General features: G+C 44.3%; 1 protein-coding gene across 1 annotated transcript in view; it reads left to right on the forward strand.

The window, feature by feature from the left end:
- The window catches only part of Myo3b (myosin IIIB), a 333,329-nt gene that overhangs the window by 254,190 nt on the left and 53,503 nt on the right, over positions 1-25,636 (forward strand). Inside the window, exons 29-30 of the mRNA XM_052182659.1 lie at positions 171-255; positions 1,133-1,229. Coding sequence (XP_052038619.1) covers positions 171-255; positions 1,133-1,229 — 182 coding nt within the window. The remainder of the gene's footprint in view (positions 1-170; positions 256-1,132; positions 1,230-25,636) is intronic.

Consider the following 25,636-nt stretch of genomic DNA (forward strand, 5'->3'; position numbering starts at 1 on the left):
TTTAATCAGGGACTGGCACAGGATGCAACAGAAGCAGAAGGGATGAGTTTGCATACCTTTTTGGGGAAGAAAACAATGTTTTTGGTTTTGTATTTTCCAGCAGTAATCCTATTAATTTTTATTGTAATTTTCAAGCTTTTCAAAACTTATGATTTTTGTTGTCCCTTTAGGCATCCACAAGCCCAAAGTTCCCCAACAGGCGGTGATGTCACCTCAGGACACGCAGACACGGTAGCTGGACATGCTGTTGCTGAGGTAACCTAGGACCCTTCCTTCAGTCCTGTCCCAAGTCCATGGGCATGGAGCCTGTCTATGACCACCTGCCCTGGCCATCCAAACATGAAACTTATAGTGATATTTTGAAGTTTTTTGAGACAAAAGCCCAGCTGAAGAACCCTGGTTCAGTGGAGGGACGGGGAGGGACAGTGAAGAGAGAATCAAAAGCCTTGCTGCTGAGAATAAATGCCGGCTGCTCCCTGAGGTGATTTGCTGAGCGCTCCACTCTGCAGCTGCTGGGGCCTCTCTCTGAGAGAGGACCTGAGGTTCTCTGGTAGCACTTTGATACCCTGCTTGAATTCAGCATGTGAAATGGAGGCGTCTCTCTGTGACTTGGAGCCCACAGCAGGCTTTGAAGTCTGATCCAATTTTTGCTGCCTCCTATTTGATGTTGAAAGGGTGAAATGAAGAAAATGTACAGTTTTTGCCAGTAACTCTGCTGAGCATATGTAAAATTGAAAAAAAAATCCTTTGGATGATGTGCTTAGAAATGGCAGATTAATACCTTCCTATAGGTTTTCTTTGTTTCTCTCTTAAGGTTAAAAATTAAGTAAAGATGGGAATTAACACATGCCTGTTTTTTTTTTTTTTTTTTTTTTTTTTTTATGTCCTGCATTGTGAGCAATTGAGAAAAGGATTGGGTGCAAATGTGTGGGGCAGAATGTATGACGGCTTGGCTGGCTCCTAATTGCCCCAGGAGAGGACTGTCACTCAGTTCTATACAAGACCTGGGAAGCATACAAGTATCACCGATGCAGGCCAGGGCAAAGGTCCCTTAGTTTAATGGGAAGCATGCCCTTAAGACTGCTTCATCAGAGGATAAAAATGATCTTCCTCTCGCTACATCTTTTGGCAGCTCTCAGTTGCTGGAACCGATGTGTCGTCTTTCCGGGTGTGCCACACTGCCACAGTTCACCAAAGACAGAGCCCCTGTGAAGATTCTCTCAAACTTGGTAAGGAAGACACTTGGAATGCACATAGTTCAACCGTTTGTATGCTGGTGTGTGTCCTAGAGAGTCACTGCACGGGCCTATCTAGAAGTCAGAATCCAATTAGCAAGACTATGTAATGTCAGCAGGAAGCCATAAAGGCTGGGAACAATATTTATATTTAAAAGGAGCAGTTTTAAGATGGCACAGTGACACCATCCCAGAACTTAGGAGGCAGAGCCAGGAAGCTCAGGATTCATAGCCAACCTTGGATACCCCGCAAGTCTGGGGCCAGCATGAGCTGCATCAAGACTCTGCCTCAAATGGCCAAATGCATCTGCGATAGCAGTTACCACCTGCTCTCTGTTTAAATGTGGCAAGGGCCACATTCCCTTGTAAAATCCTCAAATTATGAAACTGTTCCAAAACTTTTTGTTAAAGCAAAGATAAAGAGATATCTAGATTATAGCAGAATCAATCCTTCTAAGTTAAAATCTCTGGATTAGCAATAAAGATGGACTTGGAGAATACTTCTGCACTCTGGGTAGCAAGGCCATCCACCTAGCAAAAGATGTCTCGCCGCTTGTCTTTGGTGCCAGTGTGTTCTGGTTCTTTTTCAAAACTCTTTGCTATTCAGTATGGTAGAAATCAGTTTCAGGCTAGAATCATTGCTTCTGGAAGATAAAGTATAGGACATGATTGTAGAAAATATATTTATGAAGAGACAGAGCCCTAGTTCAAGGGGGAAAAAAAATCTTGGGTCTGGAGTGAGGTCTCAGCAGGTAAGAACACTGATTGCTCTTCCAGAGCACTTGAGCTTGACCCCTGTTCACTGTCATCTGTAACTGCAGTTCCAGGGAGTACGACAACATTTTCTGACCTTCATGAGCACTAGGCCCACACGTGGTACACATATACAGATGTGCCGCAAAGCACCCATTCACTTAAGATAAAAATAATAAATTGAAATTTCAAAAAAAGAAAAGAAAAAGAAAAGAGAGCTTTCTACTTCAAATATGGTTGTTAGACCAAATGCTAGCATGATCTGCTTTGATGAAAGGTGTAATTGTTTCTTAGCTCACTCCAAAATTCTTTTTGCCCATCTTTCAGTCAGTGAAAAACAGTGTAATTGAAGTAGAAGTTCATTTGAATGTGCGCTGTCTTCCAGCCCACGTGGAACTTGGCCCCTTAGCAACCAGACAGGATGTGGATGCTAGAATAGAACCTTCCACATGGATAATGCAGCTCATGATAACAAACCTTCAGACGCAATGTTTCCTCACAGACAAATCATGTTCCGGAGTGTGGCCATGTTCTACTTTGCAACACATACAATCCCTAGGCTGTAGCAGAGCCTAGTCTGTTAGGTGCTTGGCTCACAAGTGTAGGACCCAAGTTTAGTCTCTAGAACCCGCATTAAAAACACCAGGCTCAGAGGGAGCAGACACAAGAGTCCCGAGGTTTGCTGCCTGTTGTCTGGCTCCAGGTGGATGGATGAAAAATCTCACTTCTCAGGCGGTGGACAGCATTCTTGGGAATGGCACAGAGAAGTGTCCTCTGGGTTACACAAATATGTTCACAGGCACACATACCTCTATGCATTAAAAATAAACAGAATACATGGATTTCCCAGAGGCTGGAGAGATGGCTCAGTGGTTAAGAGCACTGACTGCTCTTCCGAAGGTCCTGAGTTCAAATCCCAGCAGTCATCTGTAATGAGATCTGATGCCCTCTTCTGGAGTGTCTGAAGACAGATACAGTGTACTTACATATAATAAATAAATAAATCTTTAAAAAAATACATGAATTTCCCCCAAAATAAAAAGTGTTGTTGAGTAGCTAGAAACACAGGGTTTTAAGGCAGACTTCTCTCCATTCACATCTGTGTAATGTTAGCCAGATTATATAATATATTGGTAACTTTTCTCAACATTTTGATAAAATGGATTTACACATTTTGTTAAAAAGCCAAGTGTGGTGGTGCATGCTTTTAATGCCAACCCTTGGGAGACAGAGGAAGGCAGATCTCTGTGGGTTTGAGGTCAACCTGGTCTTCATGGAAAGTTCTAGACCAGCCATGGCTACATGGTGAAACCCTCTCAAGAAGAGAAAACAAAACATAACACTCCTGACGGAGAGCATCTTAAGGGACGCCATGTTTATTTTGGCTCACGGTTTAAGGTAAAACAGTCCCAGGTGGTGGGAAGGGGTGGAGGCAGGAGTTAGGGGAAGAGGTCACAGTGAATCCACAGTCATGAAGCAGAGAGACGCGAATGTTGGTACTCAGGGGGTTCCTCCTTTTCCTCCCATTGTATTTATTTTTCTCCTTTTATTTTATTTTATTTTATTTTATTTTATTTTATTTATTTTTCTCACATTTTACTCCATCTCGGACCCCTTCCCACATAATGATGTCACACATTTTTGGGGTGGTTCAATCCTCTCTAGTTAAACCTTCCTGGAAACTCCCTTATCAACATGCCCCAGCATGCACTTACTAATGCTTTCTCTGTCTTTTATTCCAATCTCATTGGCAATGGAAATTAAGCGTTACACAGAGCAGCTCTACAGCAGTATCCACGTGTATAAACTGAGAGGGGCAGCAGTTACAAGCAGGAGGGCTGTGTGGGGACCAGTGCAGGGCCCTGCTTCCAGCCAGTGCAAGGCCCTGCTTCCAGCCTGGCTCAAGTAAAGGATGCTCAGGGGCTCTGGGGACTTGGCATTTCTACAGAAGTACTCGAGTATGAGTGACTGGTGGAGAAATCTAGTTCTTACTGTAAGGCATGAGTTGTGGTGCAGTAGTTCAGGCATGAGCACACACTGTGTTTCTAACCTGCGGTGTAAAAGAGATGTATTGATTGCATTACAATTATCTTTCTAGTATTCAGAAACATACTCCCCAAGTCAGACTTTCTAAGAAGTTGCAGATTTGACCTTATAAATAGCTCTGAGGTTCTTTCTCACAGGTGTTTCTTCTTCCAACCTAAACAGCTGTATCTTGGGTCAATAGCCATCACTTTAATATTTTCTTCTTATACTCATAAATATGGCATCTACCCTGAGTGATTTCCCTGGCTCCTTTCTCCTCCCTCTCTTATGCACAGAAGTCTGATGCATTTCTTTTTTTTTAAGATTTATTTATTTTTATTTATATGCATACACTGTAGCTGTCTTCAGACACACCAGAAAAAGGCATCTGATCCCATTACAGATGGTTGTGAGCCACCATGTGGTTGCTGGGAATTGAACTCAGGACCTCTGGAAGAGCAGTCAGTGCTCTTAACCACTGAGCCATCTCTCTAGCCCCCTAAGATGCATTTCTAAAGTGCAACTGGTCATACCATTCCCTTTCTCCACTCTACATGGTTTCCCCAGCCCCCAGTGAAAACTCATGACATGTCATCGAAGGCTTCCTATGTTCTTGTGCCAGTCTCCCTTTCTGGCCCTGATGTTCGCCGGTGCCTCTTTCTCCTTCTGCGGGTCAGAATCCCCGTGCTATTCTCTACTCGGTGGACATGCCTAGAGTAGTCTTTCTTCCATGGCTTTGTTGTGCTGTCCCCTCTGCACTATGCCAGAATCCTCTGTGTTCTTCATGGTCCCTGATGATCCCGCCTCTGTGCCCTTTGATTCTGCACAGAGTATTTCTCTCGTCCTGCCTTGTGTTCTAGATGTTTCCATGCGTGTGGCAGATTTTAAACTCCCTGGGATCACAGTTTATGGCCACTGAGGATTAAGCCTGGACTTCACACTTGCCTAGGCTTTCGACTAAACTACATCCTCAACCTCCTGAGGATGAGGTTGTAGTGCATCCAAAGTTTCTTGTACATCCAAAGCCAGGATGAAATACAATGGAAGTAAGAAGTGAAGGAAATTACTGGAGTAAGCAAGCCGGTAGAAAAGGCATGATGCTAAAACATAGAGACAAACGGAAGTCTTCCGCAATTTAGATATAAAGCCATGCTGATGAATGCTGATTGTCGACCTGACCAGATTTGAAATCATGAGGAAACACACCTCATGGCATATGTAGAAGGGTATTTCCAAAGAGGTTAACTGAAGAGGCAAGGTGCCCCTGAGAGTGGGCATCACCAGTTTATGCGCTGGGGCTGAGTAAGAAAGGCAACGCAAGTTAAACACCAGCTCTGTTTCCTGACTGGGAACACAGTGTAAGCAGGCAGGTCACGCTCCAGGCCTTCCCCACCAGAGAACTACATGCTCAAACTGCGAGCTGAAATAAAGCCTTCCTTCAAGATGCTTGTGCCGGGCATTGGTGGCGACAAGCGGGAGAGTTATAAGAGCATGCTCATAGGACAAGTGCCTGTGGATGCAAGCGGCTTCTTTTACTGTTGCTGCTTGTTTCTGTTTTGTCTTTTATTTTGATATTGGAGGTAGCTCCAGCCCATAGATACCCACAAGCCTCTGCCTCCTAAGTGCTGGGATTATAGCCATTATGCCTGAGTAATTCTCTGTCTTTGATGACCCATTAGTTCAACCTGGTTTTGTGGAAGAAAAAAAGAAAATTCTGTGACCATTACCAGTTTTAAGGCAATACCATCTCTCGGCAGCTTTTCTTCTGACTCGGGGAATGACGCCACAGTTCCAGAAAGGCCCTGGTGGGCCAGGGGCAGGAAATAAACCCCAAGTGCTCAGTCTGGAGCTCCAGAGAAGTCACCAAAACAGTGTTTAAGGTTGGGAATCAGACCCAGCCCTTAGCTAGAGTCCAAGACTGTTTCCAACTGGCCCACGTGAGCTTATGCATTGCTTAAATACACATGGTACATTTAGAAAGAGACGGGCACCCACCACTTTGTCAAATAGGATCGACAGGGACATGTACAAACTCAAACTGATTCTTACTACATAAAGATGTGTTTCTCGGGCATTCATTCTTCTCCTTGTTTAACCATATGTTTATTTTTTAAATTACTATTAATACTTTCTACATGCCAGAACCCATCCTGCGCCACCAATTTTTGAATTGTTTTAAAGCCCTGTGTTGTTTGTTCTTTGTTTCTAATATTGCTTCCTGATTTGTGGTCTGATAGTTTTATGATTTATAATAAAAAGAAATTTTAGAAAAACAATTATCCACTAAAAGTAACTAGAAAAGTGATAGTACCCTAGGATATTTCGCTTAAATCAAACTGACTTCAACTTTGTCTAAATCTCTTCCTCTCAATTAGGTCACTCTGAATCCCTTTATGAATCTTGTCAGGTACCAGGAATACCAGTAGGCCTAAAGCCTGAGTGTCAGTGAGTGAGTTACATTTCTGATCACCCAAAGCCTCAATTGCTCTAAGAGGGTTGTTTGCATTCATTTTGCAAGTATAATAGAGTGCCCCAAAGCCAACTGCTGTCTTTGCAGCTAACCTTCACTGAGGCCTCTGTCCAAAACTAGGCTCTCTAAAAGTGTCCCTACCAAGAGTCAAGGATTTCTTAGGGGTCTACATTTAATAAGTTTGAGGGATGAAGAAGAGGCAGAGTCCACAAAAGTGGCCAGCCCTCTCTCCTTGCCCAGAGGTCACAGTGAAACCTGACTGTGGTGGGGGCTGGAGGGGGAGAGGCCGGCTGACAGTAGGTGACTGGAAGCTGTGAGAGCATCTGCCAGGTTGCATCCTGATCTGCAGGCAGAGAGAGATGGAGACAGAGGCACAGAGACACAGAGAGAGACAGAGACACAGAGAGACAGAAACACAGAGAGAGACAGAGACACAGAGAGAAACAGAGACACAGAGAGAGAGACAGAGACAGGAAGACAGAGGCACAGAGACAGAGAAACAGAAACACAGAGAGAGACAGAGACACAAAGAGACATGGAAGACAGAGACACAGAAAGACAGAGTCAGAGAGAGACAGAGACACAGAGAGAGATGGAGAGACAGACAGGAAGACAGAGACACAAAGAGACAGAGACAAGACACAGAGAGACAGAGAAAGACAGAGACTGAGCCTTGCAAGGGTTTTAAAACCTCAATGCCCAACCCCAAGAGATACACTTCCTCCTCCAACAAGGTCATGTTTCCTAATCCTTCTAATCCTTTCAAACAGTTCCCCGGTGACTACAGTTCAAACCGCTCCCCGGTGACTAAGCATTCAAATATATGAGCCTATGGGTCTCATGCTTATTCAAACCACCACAGTCTTGTCCCTCCCCTGTCTGGAAGCTCATTACAAAGTCTGTGACATCATTTCTGCCTAGATTGTTCCTGCCTTGGCCGTGTTGCCTGTGAGAGTTAGGTTGGGACTAACTTTCTGCTTTCTGCTGCTGCCAAGTCCTGGCGTTGACCCAGGACATCAGGAGCACAGCTGCCAAGGAACACAAGACAGTAGTGTACTCTAGCCAAGTCAAGGCCTTGAGCGTCCAGGAATGATGCCCGTGGCTGGACTGTGAAATGAGCCTGGATAGATTTTGATTTTAGCTTATATGATGTCTTAAGTGATGCATGTAGACTGCCCCATTATTCTTAGCCACCTTTATTTCATTTAAACTTAACTTTAAAGTCAAACATACAATTGTTTCATGGAAGAAATGGAGTTATCAGTCTTCATTGTACTTCAGCTTGCTTTCTGAAATTGGCTATAATTTTTTTTTCTGGTGGGTGGCGGTGTTGGTAGTAGGATGTGTGTGTGTGTGGTGTGTGTGTGTGTGTGTGTGTGTGTGTGAATTTGAGACAAAGACTTGCTATGTAACCTTAATGGTATCTTAGTTACTTTATATTGCCTTGATAAAGATACCATAGCCAAAACAACTTATATAAGAAAACATTTAATTTGGAGCTCATGGTTGTAAAACATTAGAGTCTGTGATCATCATGACAGGGAGCATAGACCGCTGGGCAGGCAGGGAGACAGGCATGATACTGGAATAGTAATTGAGAGCTTACATCTGTTCTACAGACATGGGCAGAGAAAGAGCTAACCAGGAATGGTGTGGGCTCTTGAGACCTCAAAGCCCACTCCCAACGATGCACCTTCTCCAACAAGACCACACCTCCTAATCCTTCCCAAACAGCTCCACCAACTCTGGGACCAAGCATTCAAGCATACAAGCCTCTGGGGAACCATTCTCATTCAAACACCACAGCTGGCCTGAAACTCCCAGTGCAGAATAAATTGGCACCAGTCAAACTCAGGGATCTGCCTTCCTCTGCCTCTCTGGTGCTGGGGCTAAAGGTGTGCACTACCTCACCCAGATCTTGTATTTTAATGGACTTCGAGTCTCTGATTGTTATAGCCCCTCCCTACTATATCCCTCCGTCATTGACACGTTCCAGGGGATTCCCTGTAGCTCCCTGAAATGTCACTTGCTTACACTGAAGCAGCCCCTACTCTAATCCTAGCTCCATAAAAAATGATTTTGCCCCAATGCGATTGATTCATTTGAAAGCCCGTATTGGCACATTATTAACTAGTGTCTGTGTTTCATGTCAGGGTTCATGCTGTGTACTGTGCATCCTGTGGGGTTTGACAAACAGATACGGCAGCTGTCCAGCATGCAATCCAGAGCAGTCTCACTGGGCTACAAATCTTACCTGTGTCTCCATCTATTCTTTCCTCCCTCCTGGTGCTCAAGCCTCTAGAAACCACTGATTTTTTATTTTATTGTCTCCATTGTTCTAAGTCTTCTAGACTCTCATACAATGGAGCACAGTGCACATCCTTTTCAGATTGGCTTCTTTCACTTAGCAACGTATACCTGAAACTGTGTTATTTTTTTTTATCATGGCTCTATATCTTGCTTGTTTTGATGGCTGCATACTATTCCATTGTATAGATGTACCACGGTCTATTTATCTGTTTACCAACTGAAAAACAACTTTATTATTTCAGGTATGGATAATTGTTAATAAAGCTACTATGGACATTTTGGGCAAGCTTTGGTGTGGAAGTAGGTTTTTGACTCCCTTTGGTCAGTACTGGATTATGTGACACAAGCACCTTTGCTTTGTAAGAAACTGTCAAGTTGTCTTCCAAAGTGACTATACCATGTTTTGATTCCACAATCATTGTAGAATTCCTATGGTCTGTATATGATGTTGTCGATACCACGGATTTGAGCCTTCTACTGATTTTATAGTGTCATCCCCCACTGTCATTTTACTTTGCCATGTCCTGATGACCTGGGGGGGGGGGGACAGAGCATATTTTCATATGCTTATTTGCCATCCTTCTGCCTTCTGAGGGTGATGTCTGCTCAACTTTTCCTACTTTAAGTTTGTGTTGTTTGTTTTCTTTTTGAATTTTAAAAGCTCCTTACATTTTCTTATACTGGTCCTACGTCAAATACAAAATTCCCGGATGTTTCCTCCAAATCTGCTGCTTGTCTTCTGAGTCTCATCCCATTGTTTTTTCTAGTGTAACAATAGTTTTAATGACTGTAATTGGAGAGAGATTCCTAACTGCAAAATATTCCCACCTTGGCTTGGCACAGATGGCTGTATGGAAACTGAAGTCTGAGAGCTGCAATGACTATAATATCAAAAGATGAAGCCATGCTCAGGTACAATGGCTGGACCAGCTAAATGTAATCCCAAATTATGTAAGGGGGTCGGGAACACTTAATGACATGACTGTGTGTCGAGCATAGAAAGACTTTCCTCCTGTCTCCCTTGGTGCTCTCCTTTGCTTTTGGATATTGGGATAAATACCATGAGCAAAAACAACTGGAGAAAGGAACAGTTTATTTTGGCTTCTAGGTCAAAAGTCCATCATGGAGGAACACTGCTCACTGGCTTGTGTCCCTGTAGATCCGAAGAGAAAGACAACCCACCCAAATCATCATGGCCAAATTAATTAAAGCAAGCCATTAATTAGAGCACGCTGTTTAAATTTGTGAATGTGGGTGTTTCTCCCCCTGAAGGGCAACCTTCAGGAGGTCACTGTTGGAGAAGATAAAAGGTTTTACAGCTCAGCAGGAGGGGATTTCCAAGGGAGGATTGGCAGCCGAATAGGCAGGGTCAAAAGCAGAATAAGGGCATGTCAAGTTGGTCCTAACAGCTCCCTGAAACAAAGACATGGAGGCAAGGTGGTCATAATAACTTTGAAACAAAGGCATGGTTGCTATTTCCTAGAGCAGGCAGTACATTTGTAGTTAAGACTACAGGTCGGGCATAGCCCAATCCTTGAGAAAAAGATCTAATCATAAGCAAAAATGAATCTACTTTGTCTTTACTATAAGATTGGTTTCAGTCCTAAGATGGAGGCTGGCTGGTTTATTATCCTCTGGCTTGCTCTGCCTTGCTTTTTCAGACATCCAAGACCTACCTGCCTAGGGATGACACCGCCCACAGTGGGTGACCCTCCTACTTCAGTTAGCAATTTAAGAAACTGCTTCACAGCTGCTGGAGAGGACTGCATAGTATCGTCCTCTGACCTCCACACGTGCACTCTGACCCCTGCACCTGCGTACAATAACAATAGATTTAAAAGAATAAAGAAAATACCTCACAGACATGGTCACCAGCCCATCTGACCTGGGCAATTCTTTAGCTGACGTTCCTTCTCCCCAGGTGACTCTTGGTTTATGTCAAGGCTGACAGCTGAAGCAACCCTTATGACATCACATTCTTTTGCCAGTTACACTCTTTAAGGAATCTGGACATCTCACAGGAATCTCCACTAGAGCGACAGTAGTATTGAGGAATTGAACAGGCAAACAGTGAAGTCTCCAGCCACCGCCTGCTCCCCTTCTGTACTAAGAAAAGCCCTTGTGACAGGGATGAGGTTGATTTTCATTTTAAGTGGACAGTACAGTGGATGGTTATCATGGAGATACCTTTGCTTGTACCACAGGAATCAGCACCCAGGGCCTGGCCACCCCTTAGCTCTCAAAAGCCCTTTCAGTAATAAGGCTTCAGATCTTCTCCCTAGAGTAGTCACCCAAGTGTGCAGCCTAAAGCATCATGGTTTAATCGTGCCTGTTTTTAAACTTTGTGTAGTCAGAACCACACACATGTACTCTTTGGTGGATAGCTTTTTCTTCTGTTAGTATTCCCTTCTAACATTATATTTTTTAATACTGAGTTGTTTGTTTTTCCTGCTGTATAGTACTACATTTTAAGACTCAACTTATGAGTCCACGCCCCTGTTGATGGCATCTGAGCTGTTCCCAGTTTGAAGTCATAAAGAAGAGATGTTCATGCATAATGGGTCCATGTGCTTAACAGCGTGGCATGACAGACTTGGGAGTCATAACATAGTCAAACAATACCACTCGAACAGATCTGGATCCGTGTGCAAATTACTTACTCTCCCTGTGACTGGCATTCCGTAGGGTCTAAATGAAGCACGATACCTCTGTTCAGTGTAGAGTGCTTAGCATAGTACTTCACATGGATAAGCACTCAACAAACATTTGTCAGACAGAGGTGTGCTGGCTAGTTTTAGGTCTACTTGACACAAGCTAGGGTCATTTGGGAAGAAAGAATCTTAACTGAGAAAAGGTTTCATAGGATTGACCTGCAGGCAAGTCTGTAGGACATTTTCTTGGTTAATGATTGATATGGGAGGGCCCAGTCCACTGTGGGGGGTGCCACCCCTGGCAGGTGTTTCTGGATGGTATAGAAATGCAGGCTGAACAATTCAAGAGGAAGAAGCATTCCTCCATGGCTTCAGCTTCAGACCCTGCCTTCTGGCTCTTGGCCTGGCTTCCCTCAGGGATGAACTGTCACCTGGTAGTGTAGGATAAAATAAACAAGTTGCTCTGGGTCCTGTTGTTTTACCACAGCAATGAGAACCCTAACTTAAGGCAGTGAGGTTGTACTTGTAACTCAAGGCAATGTTTCAGTTCCCACACTGAGTTCTCTACCAAGTACTTATGGGAACCACTTGGGAGACCATCCAAGTAGCTCAACTGAGAGGTGGACCCTCAGGAGATGTGAAGTGTGACACTCTTGGGCCAGAAACTGTTCTTAAAGGTTCCAGAAGCCTCAGAGTGTCGTCCAGCCATATGGTCAACGGTCCACTATGAAGTCCATTATATCCAAGTTATTGCATTATTACTTCACTAGTCAGAACTTAGTGTTTCTGAGGTTTCTGGTCTAATTCGGTTCAAATGCACAAATTAAAGGGCATAAAGTGGTGTGGGGGAAGGGACACAGTTGCAAGGTCCAGGTGTTGAATCTGGTCTGGTTTAACCTTGCACAACTGTTTGTTTAAACAAGCATAGATATATTTCCAATTGAACTATGAGTCTATGGATGTAGCTAGATCAATGATGAGGGAGGAACTCATAATAAATAATGGATAATAAGAAAATCTGTAATTTTTCTCCCAACCACCATCAGCTGGCAGTGACCTCTGAGTCTCTGTGTTCAGGTTATAAGGAGAGTTTAACTGAATACCTGAACACTGCCCCCGGCTCCCTCCTCCAACCCCTCATCCATATTCTCCTGTTTACAGTGTATTACTGATAATTAAACCTTTTCCTATGTGTGTGTATGTGTGTGTGTGTGTGAGAGAGAGAGAGAGAGAGAGAGACAGACAGACAGACAGACAGAGACAGAGAATTTCTGTGCGTGCCTGATGCTCTGGTGGGTTAAGAGGACTCCAACTCCAGGGGTGTCGTTTAAAACAGAGTCCAGGTCTGAGCTTGCTGTGAGAACAGAGCCCTGCCCTAGCCTCATCTAGTCACTCCTGGTGGCCATTTCTTGCTCCAATGGGAACTACTTTTGAAAGTTCTGTGTTCATGCTGAAACTACCTCTGTTCCCTCAGCTCTGGCCTGTCTAAGGGCAGCGACTTTGAACCTTTGCCGCATTGAAAGAGCACAGAAGGCTGTCAGCTGGAATTTTCTAGATCAGGCAGCTTGTGTAACTGAAGATAGCTGTGTGTCATTAATCCACCTAAACAGTGGGCAGAGGAGTGACAGTCACACAGGCTCAGGCCCAATTTCTTTCTTCACCCTCTGGAAAGGTCTGACAGTGCTCATCAGGGAGCAGGGAGCACAGGCCACCCACAACCATCGACCTAGTGTCACACAAAGGCTGGGTTTCCCCAAAGCCTTGCCTTTTTAAGCCAAGAATTAATGATATCCCTTTTCATTAAGTCTGTGCCAGTTGTCTAAACAGTCTGTTTAAAGAACCATTTCAAACGGGTCTGAGAACCAAAATGAAGAAAAGCTCAGAGCTCTTCACTTCAAAGGACACAATGGCCGGGTTTCCCAGCCGCCACACTCCCACTTTAAATACCCGACTCTACATTTGGGCAGAAATCAGATAAGAGCCGAGAGTCCTAGGTTTGTTTCTGCTCCTAAAGAGTTCCTCCTCCAAAGGAAAGTTACCACACTGACTGACTCACTCTCCAGTACCTGATGGCAGACCACCCGAGGATCCATTTATAGTGCTCACGCCATTCCCCGCTTTTGCTTCTGCGCATGCCCTGAACGGTTCCGCTCAGACCATCACAGGTGTATTCCGCTGCGTGGTCTTCAACTTGAAATGCCCTTTGGGGCCAGGACACTCTTCGTTTCTTGTAGGCTGTTCACTCTTCACTCCAGACTTGTACCCTTTCGTTCCAGCTGTGAGGGAAGTCTGCACCTCATGGGAGGGCAGTTTCTTCTTATGTCATGAGAAGGTGTGGAGAGTGCGCATCAGGTTCTCGCTCCTGTGTTGAAGAGGAAGAAAGGAGGAATCCTCTCTAAGGTAGCACGCTGAGCAAGTTCACCCATGTGTGCCTAGGGGCACTCATGTAAATAAACACTGGCTACAGGAGGTGCAGATGAAGACGACATAGAAGTTTAGCTTATTCCAGACAATTCTGAGCCGTGACCCCCCCCCCCCCCAGCGAGATTATCTTCTCTGTAGCACTCTGAGGAGTGATTATCTGGGGTGATTCCACAAGTTCTTTGTAGGCTATTTTATATCATGTCTTATTTAGGGTTTCATTGTTGTATAGAGACACCATGACCATGACAACTCATAGAGAATTATGTAAATGGGGTTGGCTTACAGTTCAGAGGTCTAGTCCATTATTATCCTGGTAGGAAGTGTGTCTGCCCCCTGCTGACACGATGCTGGGGAGGTAGCTGAGACTTCTACATCTGGATCAGCAGGTAGCAGGAAGAGAGAGATCTCTCCCTTCCATGTTAGCATCTCTATCGGTGGTACACATGGTCAGGTCTTGTTTAGGCAGCCATATTGTTTAGGCAGCCATATTGTTTAGGCGGCCATATTGTTGAGGTATCATGGTGACGCTTCCCTGTTCTCTGGCTCTTTGTGCCTCCTCTTCCAGGATGCCCCTCGAGACCTACATGTGTGGCGGGGTGTCAAAGATGTGTCAGTTATTCTCCCCCATGTAGCCCTGACTGGCCTGAAACTCACTGTGCAGACCAGTCAGGACTGGAAATCACAGGGATTAAAGACATGTACCTCTAGGACCAACCTTACCCTGGGATTCCTCTGCAAAAAGACTGAAATATTGGGTTTCTTCATCAATTTTACTTTTTAAGATGACAATGACTGCTTTACAGCTCTTCGTTTTTCCATGCTTAATAAAAGAGGAGAGCGCTTTGCAGAATTCTATATTCAAAACTGGAGCATAAGAATGGAGGTAAGAGCCTCCATTTCTAACCTCCAGTAAAGGTGTGGTGGCACACAACTTTAATCCTAGCACTCCAGAGGCTGAGGCAGGTGGATCTCGGTGAGTTGAGGCCAGCCTGATCTACAAAGAGAGGTCCAGGACAGCCAGGAATACACACAAAGAAACTCTGTCTCAAACAGACACACACACACACACACACACACACACACAAGAAAAACAGAGAGAGAGAGGGGGGGGATTATTTTCCTTTGAGCTTTTTATGCAATGGGGCCAAGGTTTTCTGCGTCACGTTTACACGTGCATTTAACATGTAAGTACACACACAATACAAAGGAGTGCTACAGCTGCTGTACTTGGGTGCTGTTTTTCCTCTGATTCTCCTTCCTGTTGGTCTGAACTAAGATTTTAGCTTTTGTTTTAACTCCTTAGGTCACTAGTTTCATGAGCCACTGTGGTCTCAAAGATGTCGTTTGTCTATTTTGGAGTTTGAAGTTTTGCTTCACTAAGGTATAGTTCCATAGAATCAAGACAGAAAAATTCAAAATTTAACAAAGTCCCAAATATCAGTAAGGTTAAAAACCTTGGCTGAAAGTCTGAGGAATGTCTTCTTTGTTCTATGCCAAAGCTAACATTTGGTAAAAACAGAACCTGCTAGACCCTGCTAGACCCTGCTAGACCCTGCTAGACCCTACTAGACCCTGCTAGACCAAACCAAGTCTGAATTCCTGGAGCTGCAGAAGTCAGAATGGATAAAAAGTTGAGGGTCAGAAGTGAAGCTCTCTGTGGCACACACTCCAAGTCATCCTCCTGCCTCCTGTGGTGATTGTACTTTCTGTACTTAAGGAAGGTTTTTTTTTTTCCTCCTAAATGTTGGTCATGACCCCATTTTAACATCACACTGCTCTTGGACCCAGTTTCATCTGGGGTTTCTGGAACCTCAAAGTCACACTTTAAACCACTCAGCACCTGAGAGTATTTTCTGCCATTGTGTGAAACCCTCCTCAATTCACTAGGGAAACTTAGAGGTATGGCCCTGTGCCCCACGGAGATGAAGAGAAAATGATTTAACTCTAAAAATTGCAAAACAAATATATATGCATGAGTCAGCATATGTATAGTGTGTGTATATATATATGAATGTTTGTGTGTATCAGTGTTTATGTTTGTGTGTATGTGTTAGACACACATATACACACATATTAAGAAGCAGATTGCTGGGCAGTGGTGGTGCATGCCTTTAATCCCAGGACTTGGGAAGAGGAGGCAGGCAGATTTCTGAGTTCGAGGCTAGCCTGGTTTACCGAGTGAGTTCTGAGACAGCCAGGGCTATACAGAGAAACCCTGTTTCAAAAAAACCAAAAAACCAAAAAACCCAAAAAAACAAAAAAACCCCAAAAAACCAAAAAACCAAAAAACCAAAAAAAACCAAAAAGCCAAAAAACCAAAAAAACAAAAAAAAACAAAACCAAAAAAAAAAAAAAAAAGCAGTTCAAGGGGCTAAAGGGATGTCTCAGTCAGTAAAGTGCTTTGCTACTCGAGTACAAAGGTACTGGAGTCCCCTGGAACTGCAGGTAAGCCCCTTTGTTGGTGTTGGGAATGGGTCCCCCAGAAAAGCAGCCAGTGCCCTTAATGGCCATCTGAGTACCTCTCCAGCCCCAACATTCAACCATCAGCGCTTACCAAGCACTTCAGAGAACACTGGAGAGCTGTTTTATATTCATAGCAGCCTAATGTTCTGCTGCTCATTTGGTTTGAGTAATTTCCCCTTTTCAAAGTTCTTCCCCTTCCTACAGATCCAGATAAGTGGCCAGGCTTCTCTCCCATTCAATGATAGGATTTCCATTGTGTTCTTCTATGGGTCAAATTGCAGAGAAAGAAAAAAAAAAATCAAACCTTCCCCTGCTTTAGAAAGAATGCTAGGAGGCGACTCATTAGAAAAGAAATAAGCGACCTGTATGTTTACATGCAAAACTGTTTGCCTCAAAATGAGAAATGAGATTTTCTTTTTTTTAATCTATCATATAGGCCAGGATGTGTGTGTGTGTGTGTGTGTGTGTGTGTGTGTGTGTGTGAGAGAGAGAGAGAGAGAGAGAGAGAGAGAGAGAGAGAGAGAATGACTAGAAAGGCTGTCCACATCGCCCTTTTTGGAGCCGGTGTCAGTGAATCACCAGACCCAGCGATGCTGCCCTCTGAGCTTATCCACTACACCTAACTGCATGGCCCTAAGCAGAAGGTTTTTGTGACTGGTTTTGTTGAAAGACTTCAATGATGTTGATTCTGGGTCAACCGGAGAAATGACATTTGATCAGCAGAAGTGGCTGACATGGTACCCAGTGTTCACTGACGGAGGGCTTCATTCAGGTGGATGAGTTTGCCCCAGAGACCCATGTGATAAAGGCTTGGTCCCTGGGGTGCTGTTATTAGGGGGCAGTAAGCCCACTGGAAGAGCCGCCACTGTGGGTGTGCCTCCAGGGGAGGACTCTAGGACCATGGAATGTTCTCTCTATCTTCTTCCTCTCTCCATCCTTCCTTCCCTCCCTTCCTCCCCACAAGCTCATGGAGCAAATGGCTTTCTCTGCCCTGTGCTCCCAGCCATTGCCATCTGGTGCCTTCGCTAGAAGTCCAAACCAATGAGGCTGTCTCAAACTAGGAGATACAGAAACCTATTCTCATTATAAGTTGATTGCCTCGGGTACTCTGTGATAGTAACACAAGGCTGACTAATTAACAGGCAGGTTGTAGGGTAGAAATTAGTTTCACTTCAAACAGCGTCTTAGATCTCACATTCAGTCACATGTTGTAAATATTCCCGGCCAACAGTTGTCTCCCTAGGAGTGGAACTTGTGAGACAGGACAGGGCCATCTGCCTGAACAGCAGGAGACTCTATGGGATGGCATTTCTATCTGATTGTCTGCTACAGTCACATTTGTTACAAAAATGAGTGAGGTTTCTATATAAAAGTGGAGAAAGAGAGAGATATAGAGATGAGACAGAAACAGAGACAGAGACAGAGGGATTAATAGTAGCCCTTGAAAAAGTCTATAGAAGTCAAGGTACCCTAGTGAGCTTGCTCCAAGGTTTATTTTGTTGTCTGCAATACTCTGGATGAAAGAGAAATTAAGTGGGTTATCTGATTGATAAGCATAATCATGTTAGATTTGCATCATCCAGAGGGATGGCCTCAGCCTCTCAGAAAGGAGAGGGTAGTTCTTCCTCTTTCTCCTCCTCTGCGCAAACCCTTTCCCCATAGCAGCACCTCAGAAATCCCCAGGCCTTGTGTTTCGAAGGCATCAGGCTCCAGTAATCAGCGAAGAACTCTTGCAACACCCATCTTCCTACAGCAGGTTAAAACACATCGAGTACACTTTGATTTTAATGATGAAAATATATTGCCTTAGAGAGTACAGAGGTTCTATTATTTTCTAAGAAATTCCCGACTGATTATATTCAAATCACTTCTCACACGAAAACATCTGAACCTGGAGATTAAGGGACTTGACTATTGATGTTACAAAGGAGAAGATGAAATATTACAGTTCAGTTAGGAGAGCTCTTTGGGTTTCTCTGGGTCTGTTTGCCTGATGTTATACTTGGGTTCTGAGCTGTCCACAAGCTTGTATGTTTGAACGCTTGATCCTTGACTGGTGGTGATGTGTGTGGAAGTTGTGGGGCCTGGTTACAGAGGCGGCACACTGTGATCAGGTCTTTGGAGCTTGCCTGGCTTGCTTCCTGGTACATGGGGACATAAGTACCCTCTGCCACGCCTTCCCCATCAGGGTTTGCTGCAGCTGAAACTCTCCTGAACTGTGAGCCAATGACTTCCCTCTTAAGTTGGTTTGATTAGGGGTTTTGTCAGAGGCACAAGAGAAATGGCTAATTCATTTGGTGGCTAAATGTTGTTGGTCAGGTGGAGAGAGCTATAAGTGGCCAGTAGGGAAATTCCAAGTCCTTCTAGCACTTTCATCAGCTAACTTGCTACAAACATTCATACTAAACATAAAGACGCTGCAATCTGTAGAGCTTGGAGATCACACTGAGAAAAAGAAAAAGCATGCACTGAAGAGCGAAGGGCCCATCAACTTGCTGTCTTCCTGGTAACTCCTAGAAGGCAGTGTGGTTGAGTGTGTGAGTGCACAGCCTCACAGGATTGAGTCTATGTGTATAGGGTGACCCTTAGTGATGAGATGTAATACTCCTGAGCCAGAGGATTTACGACTTAAATGGGGATGCTGTCAATCCAGCCCTTAATGGTGCCGTGTTTTTAAAATGAGATACCCAGGGAAGTTGTGAGAAAGGATGTCTATGTCTATGTCTATGTCTATGTCTATGTCTATGTCTATGTCTATGTCTATGTCTATGTCTATGTCTATGTCTATGTATATGATTTATTTTTATAGAGAGGATGAAGGGGAAGAGGCACAGTTATAAACTTGACACCGACATAACAGAATAGGGGATGAAAACTGCTGTTCACGAGCATCATGACCAGATGGGAGTTGATGAAATGAATGTCAACAAAATCTTTGTGAGTTTGTGATTCTCAGGTGATCACGTGAATATTCTCTGTGACCACGGATTTTAAGTAATGCTCACGAAGGCTCTGTGTGATCCAAAACAGGATTATAGAAGGCATGGTGTTCCTTTTCATATTTAAGAACATCACACAGTAATTGTGTGTGTGTGTTTTCATGCAAAGGTATGTATGCAGGCCCATGTATGTGTGTGTGTGTAGGTCTAGTGTTTTTTCTCAGCCATTCACCTTGGTTTTGAGGCAGGGTCTCTCACTGTGGCCTGAGCGTCCCTGACTGGGGCTGGTAGCCTGTTTCCACTGCCTGAATGCTAGCATTGTAAGCACACGCTACTATACCAGATTTCTATGTGAGTGCTGGGGATCCACATGTCCTCATGCCTGCATGGGGGTAAAGGGGAAATGGTCCATGTAGTGGTCTGATTAGATTTAGCTCCCATAGATGCATATGTTTGAATGCTTGGCCCCAGAGAGTAGCACTATTAGGAGATGTGGCCTTACTGAAAGAGGTATGGACTTGTTGGAGGAAGTGCATCACTGTTTGGGATGGGCTTGGGGTTTCTATGCCCAGGCTCCACCATGTGTGGAAGAAAACTTCCTCCTGGATGTCTGTTGAAGACAGTCTTCTCCTTGCTGCCTTCGGATCAAGACGTAGAACTCTTGCCATGCTTCCTGAAATGATGATAATGGACCGAACCTCTGAAACTGTAAGCCAGCCCCATTTAAATGTTGGCCTTTCTAAAAGTTGTCTTGGTAAGGCAGGGGCAATCAAACCCTAATGAAGACAGTCCTTGTCTTCCATGCCTGCATGGGGGTGGAAGGGAAATGGTCTGCTAAGCAGCTCTTCCTCAAACAGACACCTCTGACAGCAAGGAAAAGTACACATCACCACGAGGAACACCACACTTCCTGCTTCCTATAATGGGAAAACCCGCACATGTTTGTAAAGTTATATCTTACGTAGTCTTCACACCCAAATTCTGATAACACTTAGGACTGGATGATGGAGTCATTCATATATATATATGAATGTATATATATACATATACATACATATACATATATACATACATATATATATACACACACACATACACACATTGCTTTTAAGTAAAATTTTATATCCTGTGTGGTGACTTTACATGTGAGCAACAGGATTAGAACCACCCAAGAAACTCTGCCATAGAGCTTCGATGTGACACACTCAGGCAACGGCGGTGGACTGTGGTTGAGTTATGGCTGTGCCGAGAGATGCTGAAGCTTTGTGTGTGTGCAGAGCAGTCAAGCAGGATGGAGCTGCCCGTGTATCAAGCCATATCCTTCTCTTCTCGGTGGGCTGTGACAAAACACCTGACTGTGTCCGTTATTTTTCATCACTGTGACAAAAATAAAATAAAATAAAATAAAAATAAAAATAAAAAATCCCAAGAAAGTAACGTAAGAGTAGAAAGATTCTATCCCACTGTGGCAGGGAAAGTGTGGTGGAGGAGGTCACGTGGCATCTGGGGTGTGGGCAGATAAAGAACAAAGAATGAAGGTCTTCACTGCCTTTTTCCTTTCCTGCTTCCTTCTCCCCTCCCCCAGTTTCTTTCTTCTTGTTATGGTTTTTTGTTTTGTTTTGTTTGTTTGAGACAATGTTTCTCTGTCTAGTCCTGGCTGTCCTGGAACTCTCTTGTAGACAAGGCTACTCTCAAACTCACAGAGATCCTCCTGCCTCTGCCTCCCCAGTGCAAGAGTTAAAGGCATGCACCACCTCCTGGCTCCCTCTTTATTTCAACTAGGCCCCCAGGCTATGAGATGGTGCTGACTCAGTCAGGCTGGGTGGCCTCCATTAGTCCATCCTTTGCGGAAGTGCCCTCACGGACACACCGGACACATTACTCATCCCTAGGTCTTTTCCAACGAAAGCGGGTTGGCAGTTGAATGGGTCATCAAGCTCATTCGTACAGAAATTGTTTTCAAAACCCCTGGATTCTTTAAGAAGTGGTGTGTAAAATCACAAGTGTTATAAATGGAAGCAGAAAGAGTGCCTGGTGTGTTGTTTGCTGGCAATGGGCCAAGGGTGAACACAAGACAGTGAGGGCAGCCAGGGACTTCCCTCTGGGCACACAGACTCCAGTGACAAAGAACTCAGAAATGTTCAAGAGTGGGGGCATGGTGAATGCTTGGTTTGTTTGTGTTTAAACTGTAATTTCCACTTAGATGGCATTGGTTTGCTGTTTCGTGACTTTGTTTGGATCTTCTGTTAATCAAATAAGAGGCAAACCCCATAGCTGTTTGAAACCTCAGCTTCCAGGGTGGCACTCCCCAGTTTGCTGCAGAACATTCTGCAGAGTCCGAGTACCATGCAACATGGTTGCTTATCAGGAAGGCTATGGTGACTTCATATGGCCGCTTCCCTTGAAATACCAAGGCTGGGCCACGAAAGAGACTTCAAAATTGCAGGGCAGTCAGACAACTAGGTTTTGGATGAAAGATTAGATAGTCTTTTGCAAAAATATCAAGGGATACAGTCAACAAAATTGAAACCAGTGGCATATGCATCCTAGTTGAAGAGGCCTCTCCTCCTTTTCCTCCCTCACCACCTCCTCCTCCTCTTCCTCCTCCATCTACTCCTCTTCCTCTTAAGTCCCCCTCCTTCTTGTTTTAAGGCAAGGTCTTACTGTATATCCCAGGATGTCCTGGAACTTGAAATTCTTCTGCCTCAGTCTCCCAAGTGCTGAGATGACCTGTGTTTAGGGGAAGAAATACACAGGGTCTCTTGAGCATCAAAAGTGTCGGGATCATGGATGGTGCCACATGTCTGGATAATAAGTTGGTATTTTGTTTTTAAAGCTACTTTTAAGCCCTCAAACCTACCATTTCACCTTTCTAACCTTATTAGAGGAAGAACAGAAATAGCATCTGAAAATATCAGAAATATATAAAATTATGTCCATAATGACTTTGTGGCCACACTTCCTTTATTTGGGGTTCAAATGCTTCCCCAGGGAGCCTTAGTTATTGTAATATCCTATTGCCTTTCCCGAGGGTGGTGGGGATAAAGGCAGTTCACAGTATTAATCAAGTAAAGTCATCTTCTCATGCCTGTAGCCGTTTGGGTTATGACGACGTAATATGATGCCTGGCAGGTTAATGTAGCCTTTGAGGGATTCTCTCAAGAGGCCATGGGTTTGCGCTTTTATCACGTGTTAGCATTGTCTTTTCTGGAGAGAATGGGAGGGAGAGAGAGGGACAGAGACTGTAGAGCCAAAGTACTGTTTCTCAAACTTTACACTCTGAATGGTGATCTTGTGACAAAGCAGGAGTCCTGGACCTGTGCTGTTCTCCTGGCCTCTCAGTCCTAGAGTCAGACGCTTCAGCTGTTCCGTCTGCCAGACCTTACTCTTCACAAGGCGCTTGTCATCAGGCAACCTGGGTTATTTGAATATGGGCATGTAATGTCTACCTAAACTCCACATAACGAATCTGGAAGAAGAGTAAAGAGGCCACAAAACTTCCAGAACTATCATTTCAAATGTTGGGAAAACAAATTTAGATCTTGCACAAAAATTCTTAGCTGTAGAGAGAGTTTTCCAGTTTGGGGAGAAAACCCTTCTCGCTGTTGCTTTGAAAGGGGACGGAAAATGGATGGAAAAGGGGAGGAGACCCAGATGCGGCACATGAGGGCTGTGGCTGAGGTGGTGGACATGGTTTCATCTTCACAGTTGTGAAATGCACACGTGTGTGCATGCACGCACCTGCATTGTGGAAACCAAAGGACAGCTTCAAGTATCGCTCCCCACTCTCAGCCATGTTTGAGACAGGTCTCTGTTGTTCTCCACATGCTCTGTGCCAGCTAGCCTGCGAGCATCCCTCCTCCCCACAGGAGAGCATGGCTACAGATGCACTGCCTCCAGCATCCCCTTGGGTGACAGGGATTCCTGCTCAGGTCCTCACACTGCTTTACCCACTGAGCCATCCCTCCAACCCTCATCTTCCTTTTTATTTAACCTCTTGTTATAAGACAAATAATAATAACAATAATGAAGATGATGATGTTTTATATTGGATCTTTGTGAACAAAATAACACTGCACTTCCATTTCACAGACAAAGGAAGCAGGTACTCTTGCCCAGACTTACCCAGCATTACTCTTGCAATCCCTTTGGTCCTTGGATCAGGAGCCTTAGGGTTACAGATGCCTCCTCTGGAGCACCTTCCCAATGCAGAGTCAAGTACAAGGCAGAAAGAAAGCTTAAGGGGGCATTTAATGAAACCAGAGTTCAGGGGAAATGTCTCACAGAAAGGCAAAGATAAATCTCTTGTCTTCAGTTTTCAGAAACTTTCAATGAGCTCCTGTCCTGGTGAACAGTCCTTAAAACTGTGCTCTGTGTCCTGAGGCCGAGCAAGGGAGAGCGGGTAACCTTTGAGATAGGAGATCATTAACCATGGATTTGCCTCCTACTCTCCTTAGCTTTGGGCCACCTGCTAACCGATTTACTGTCATCAGCTCAGCCTTTAGCTTTGGGTTGGTTTTGTGTCCAGGCTGTTCTTTTGTGTCATCTTTCCCTAGGCAGGGGCAAGGCTTTGGAGTTTGCTTGTGGGAAGGTTAGTATGTGAGACTTTTAAGCTGGTGATTTGAGAATCTGTCTCCTCTCCCAGGTCCCCAATTCTTTGCCTTCCCTGACAATATCAGAGCCAAGATTCAGCCCAGGCTTTTCTGGTCCAGTGTGCCTTGCGGTCTCCAATGGCAACCCAACACTCTGCTCCACCTCACTCTGCTTTTTGGTGGAGCTTCCTAGTCAACACCACAAGACCAGCAAGGATGCTTGTGTTCAGCAAGAGACTGTTCCAATTGTTTGATTATGAAGAACAGACATCTGGGTATTATTCTGATCTTAGCTTGGGATTCTTAGGTTATAATTTTTCTTAGTGTTTTACAGATTCCCCAGGCAGTTCTCAGTTGCACAGAGAGCAAAATAAATAGTTTTCCTGCACATTCACACTCCCCCCTAGCAGTCCAATTTACAAGTGAGAGACAGGATGCTAAAGGTCCTCTAGTCTCATCTCTTTCTGCCATCGCCATTTGTGTGGTGCTAGGAAGGTGAATGTCATCGTTTGAATAAATGGCCCCTGTGTCTGTGTGTTACAGGCTGGGTCCCTAGAGTGGCACTTTTTAAAAAAAAAAAAAAAGGTGGGCCCTTTAGAAAGTGGAGCCTAGTAGGTAACCATAGGACCCCAGGCCTCTTGCTCTGTTGCCTCTTGGCCGTGGGATAAGCTATTTGGTTCACTACTTGTTCTGTGCCTTACTGCTGACCTTGCCTGCCAGTGGCTCAAAGCACTGGGCCTGTCTGATTATGAACTAGACCCTTCAGAGTGGTAAGTGCAAACAAATCTTTCTTCCCTATGCACTAATTATCTCAGGTAATTTGCTACTGTTGTGTGACAGGCTATTCTCCTCCTCCTCTACGCTACCGGAATAATGACTCAGACTCAGAATATGTATTTGTGAGTACCTAGGCCATGTAGCTAGGCTCCTTCCTTGACTAGCTAATAACTTAAAATAGCCCACTTATACTAACTAATCTGCATTCTCAGGTCCCATGCCTCACGTCTTCCCTGGTGACGCCTCCCATACCTGGCTGTGTCCCCAAATTATTTCTACCTCCTGGATGCCCCGTCTTCCATTCTATCCTTTCCTATAGGCCATAGGTCTTCTAATTGATGAGTGATGCATCCACACAATACACATGGTACAACATACAAGTTCTCTCTACATGTTACAATGACAGAAAGCTGCCTAACACCACAGAAATTAATTTAGTGAATAAATAAGCCTGTTCAGTTACACTGAAAAAACCTCACAAATAGCATCTTTCTTGATAATTTAGGATTACTTCATAAAAGCATGCTCTTTTAGGATCACTACTTGTTGAGTTAGATAATGTTTATATAGACTGAATTCCTCCTTCATGTAGAGGAGTCATTTTCAAACTTTATAAGTGAGAGCAGCTAGGTGTTTTTCTTTTAATTCCTTGAATATACATTGATTACTTACTATATCCATACCACTGAATATAACATTATTCTGCATCTTCTCTCAGGTGGGATAATTATTATCTCCTATTCAATATGAAATAAGTTCTAAATATATGGACAGACATTTGACTAGATTTGAAAGTCAGGGAACGTTTCCATAAGATTGACTCTCGTGGTGATGCTTACAGACTAGCAGGGCTTGGAGTTTGTGGTATGGAATGGAGGATGAACACTGAGCATCAGTGGGAGCTAGAGAGGTAAGGAGGGCTCGGGTCAGGACTGTGTATGCTCACCTGCAAGGCACCACCTTTGCTCTGAATGATATGGAGAACCACATGAATATT

This window comes from Apodemus sylvaticus, chromosome 5, assembly GCF_947179515.1.
Source record: "Apodemus sylvaticus chromosome 5, mApoSyl1.1, whole genome shotgun sequence".
Classification (NCBI taxonomy): Eukaryota; Metazoa; Chordata; class Mammalia; order Rodentia; family Muridae; genus Apodemus; species Apodemus sylvaticus.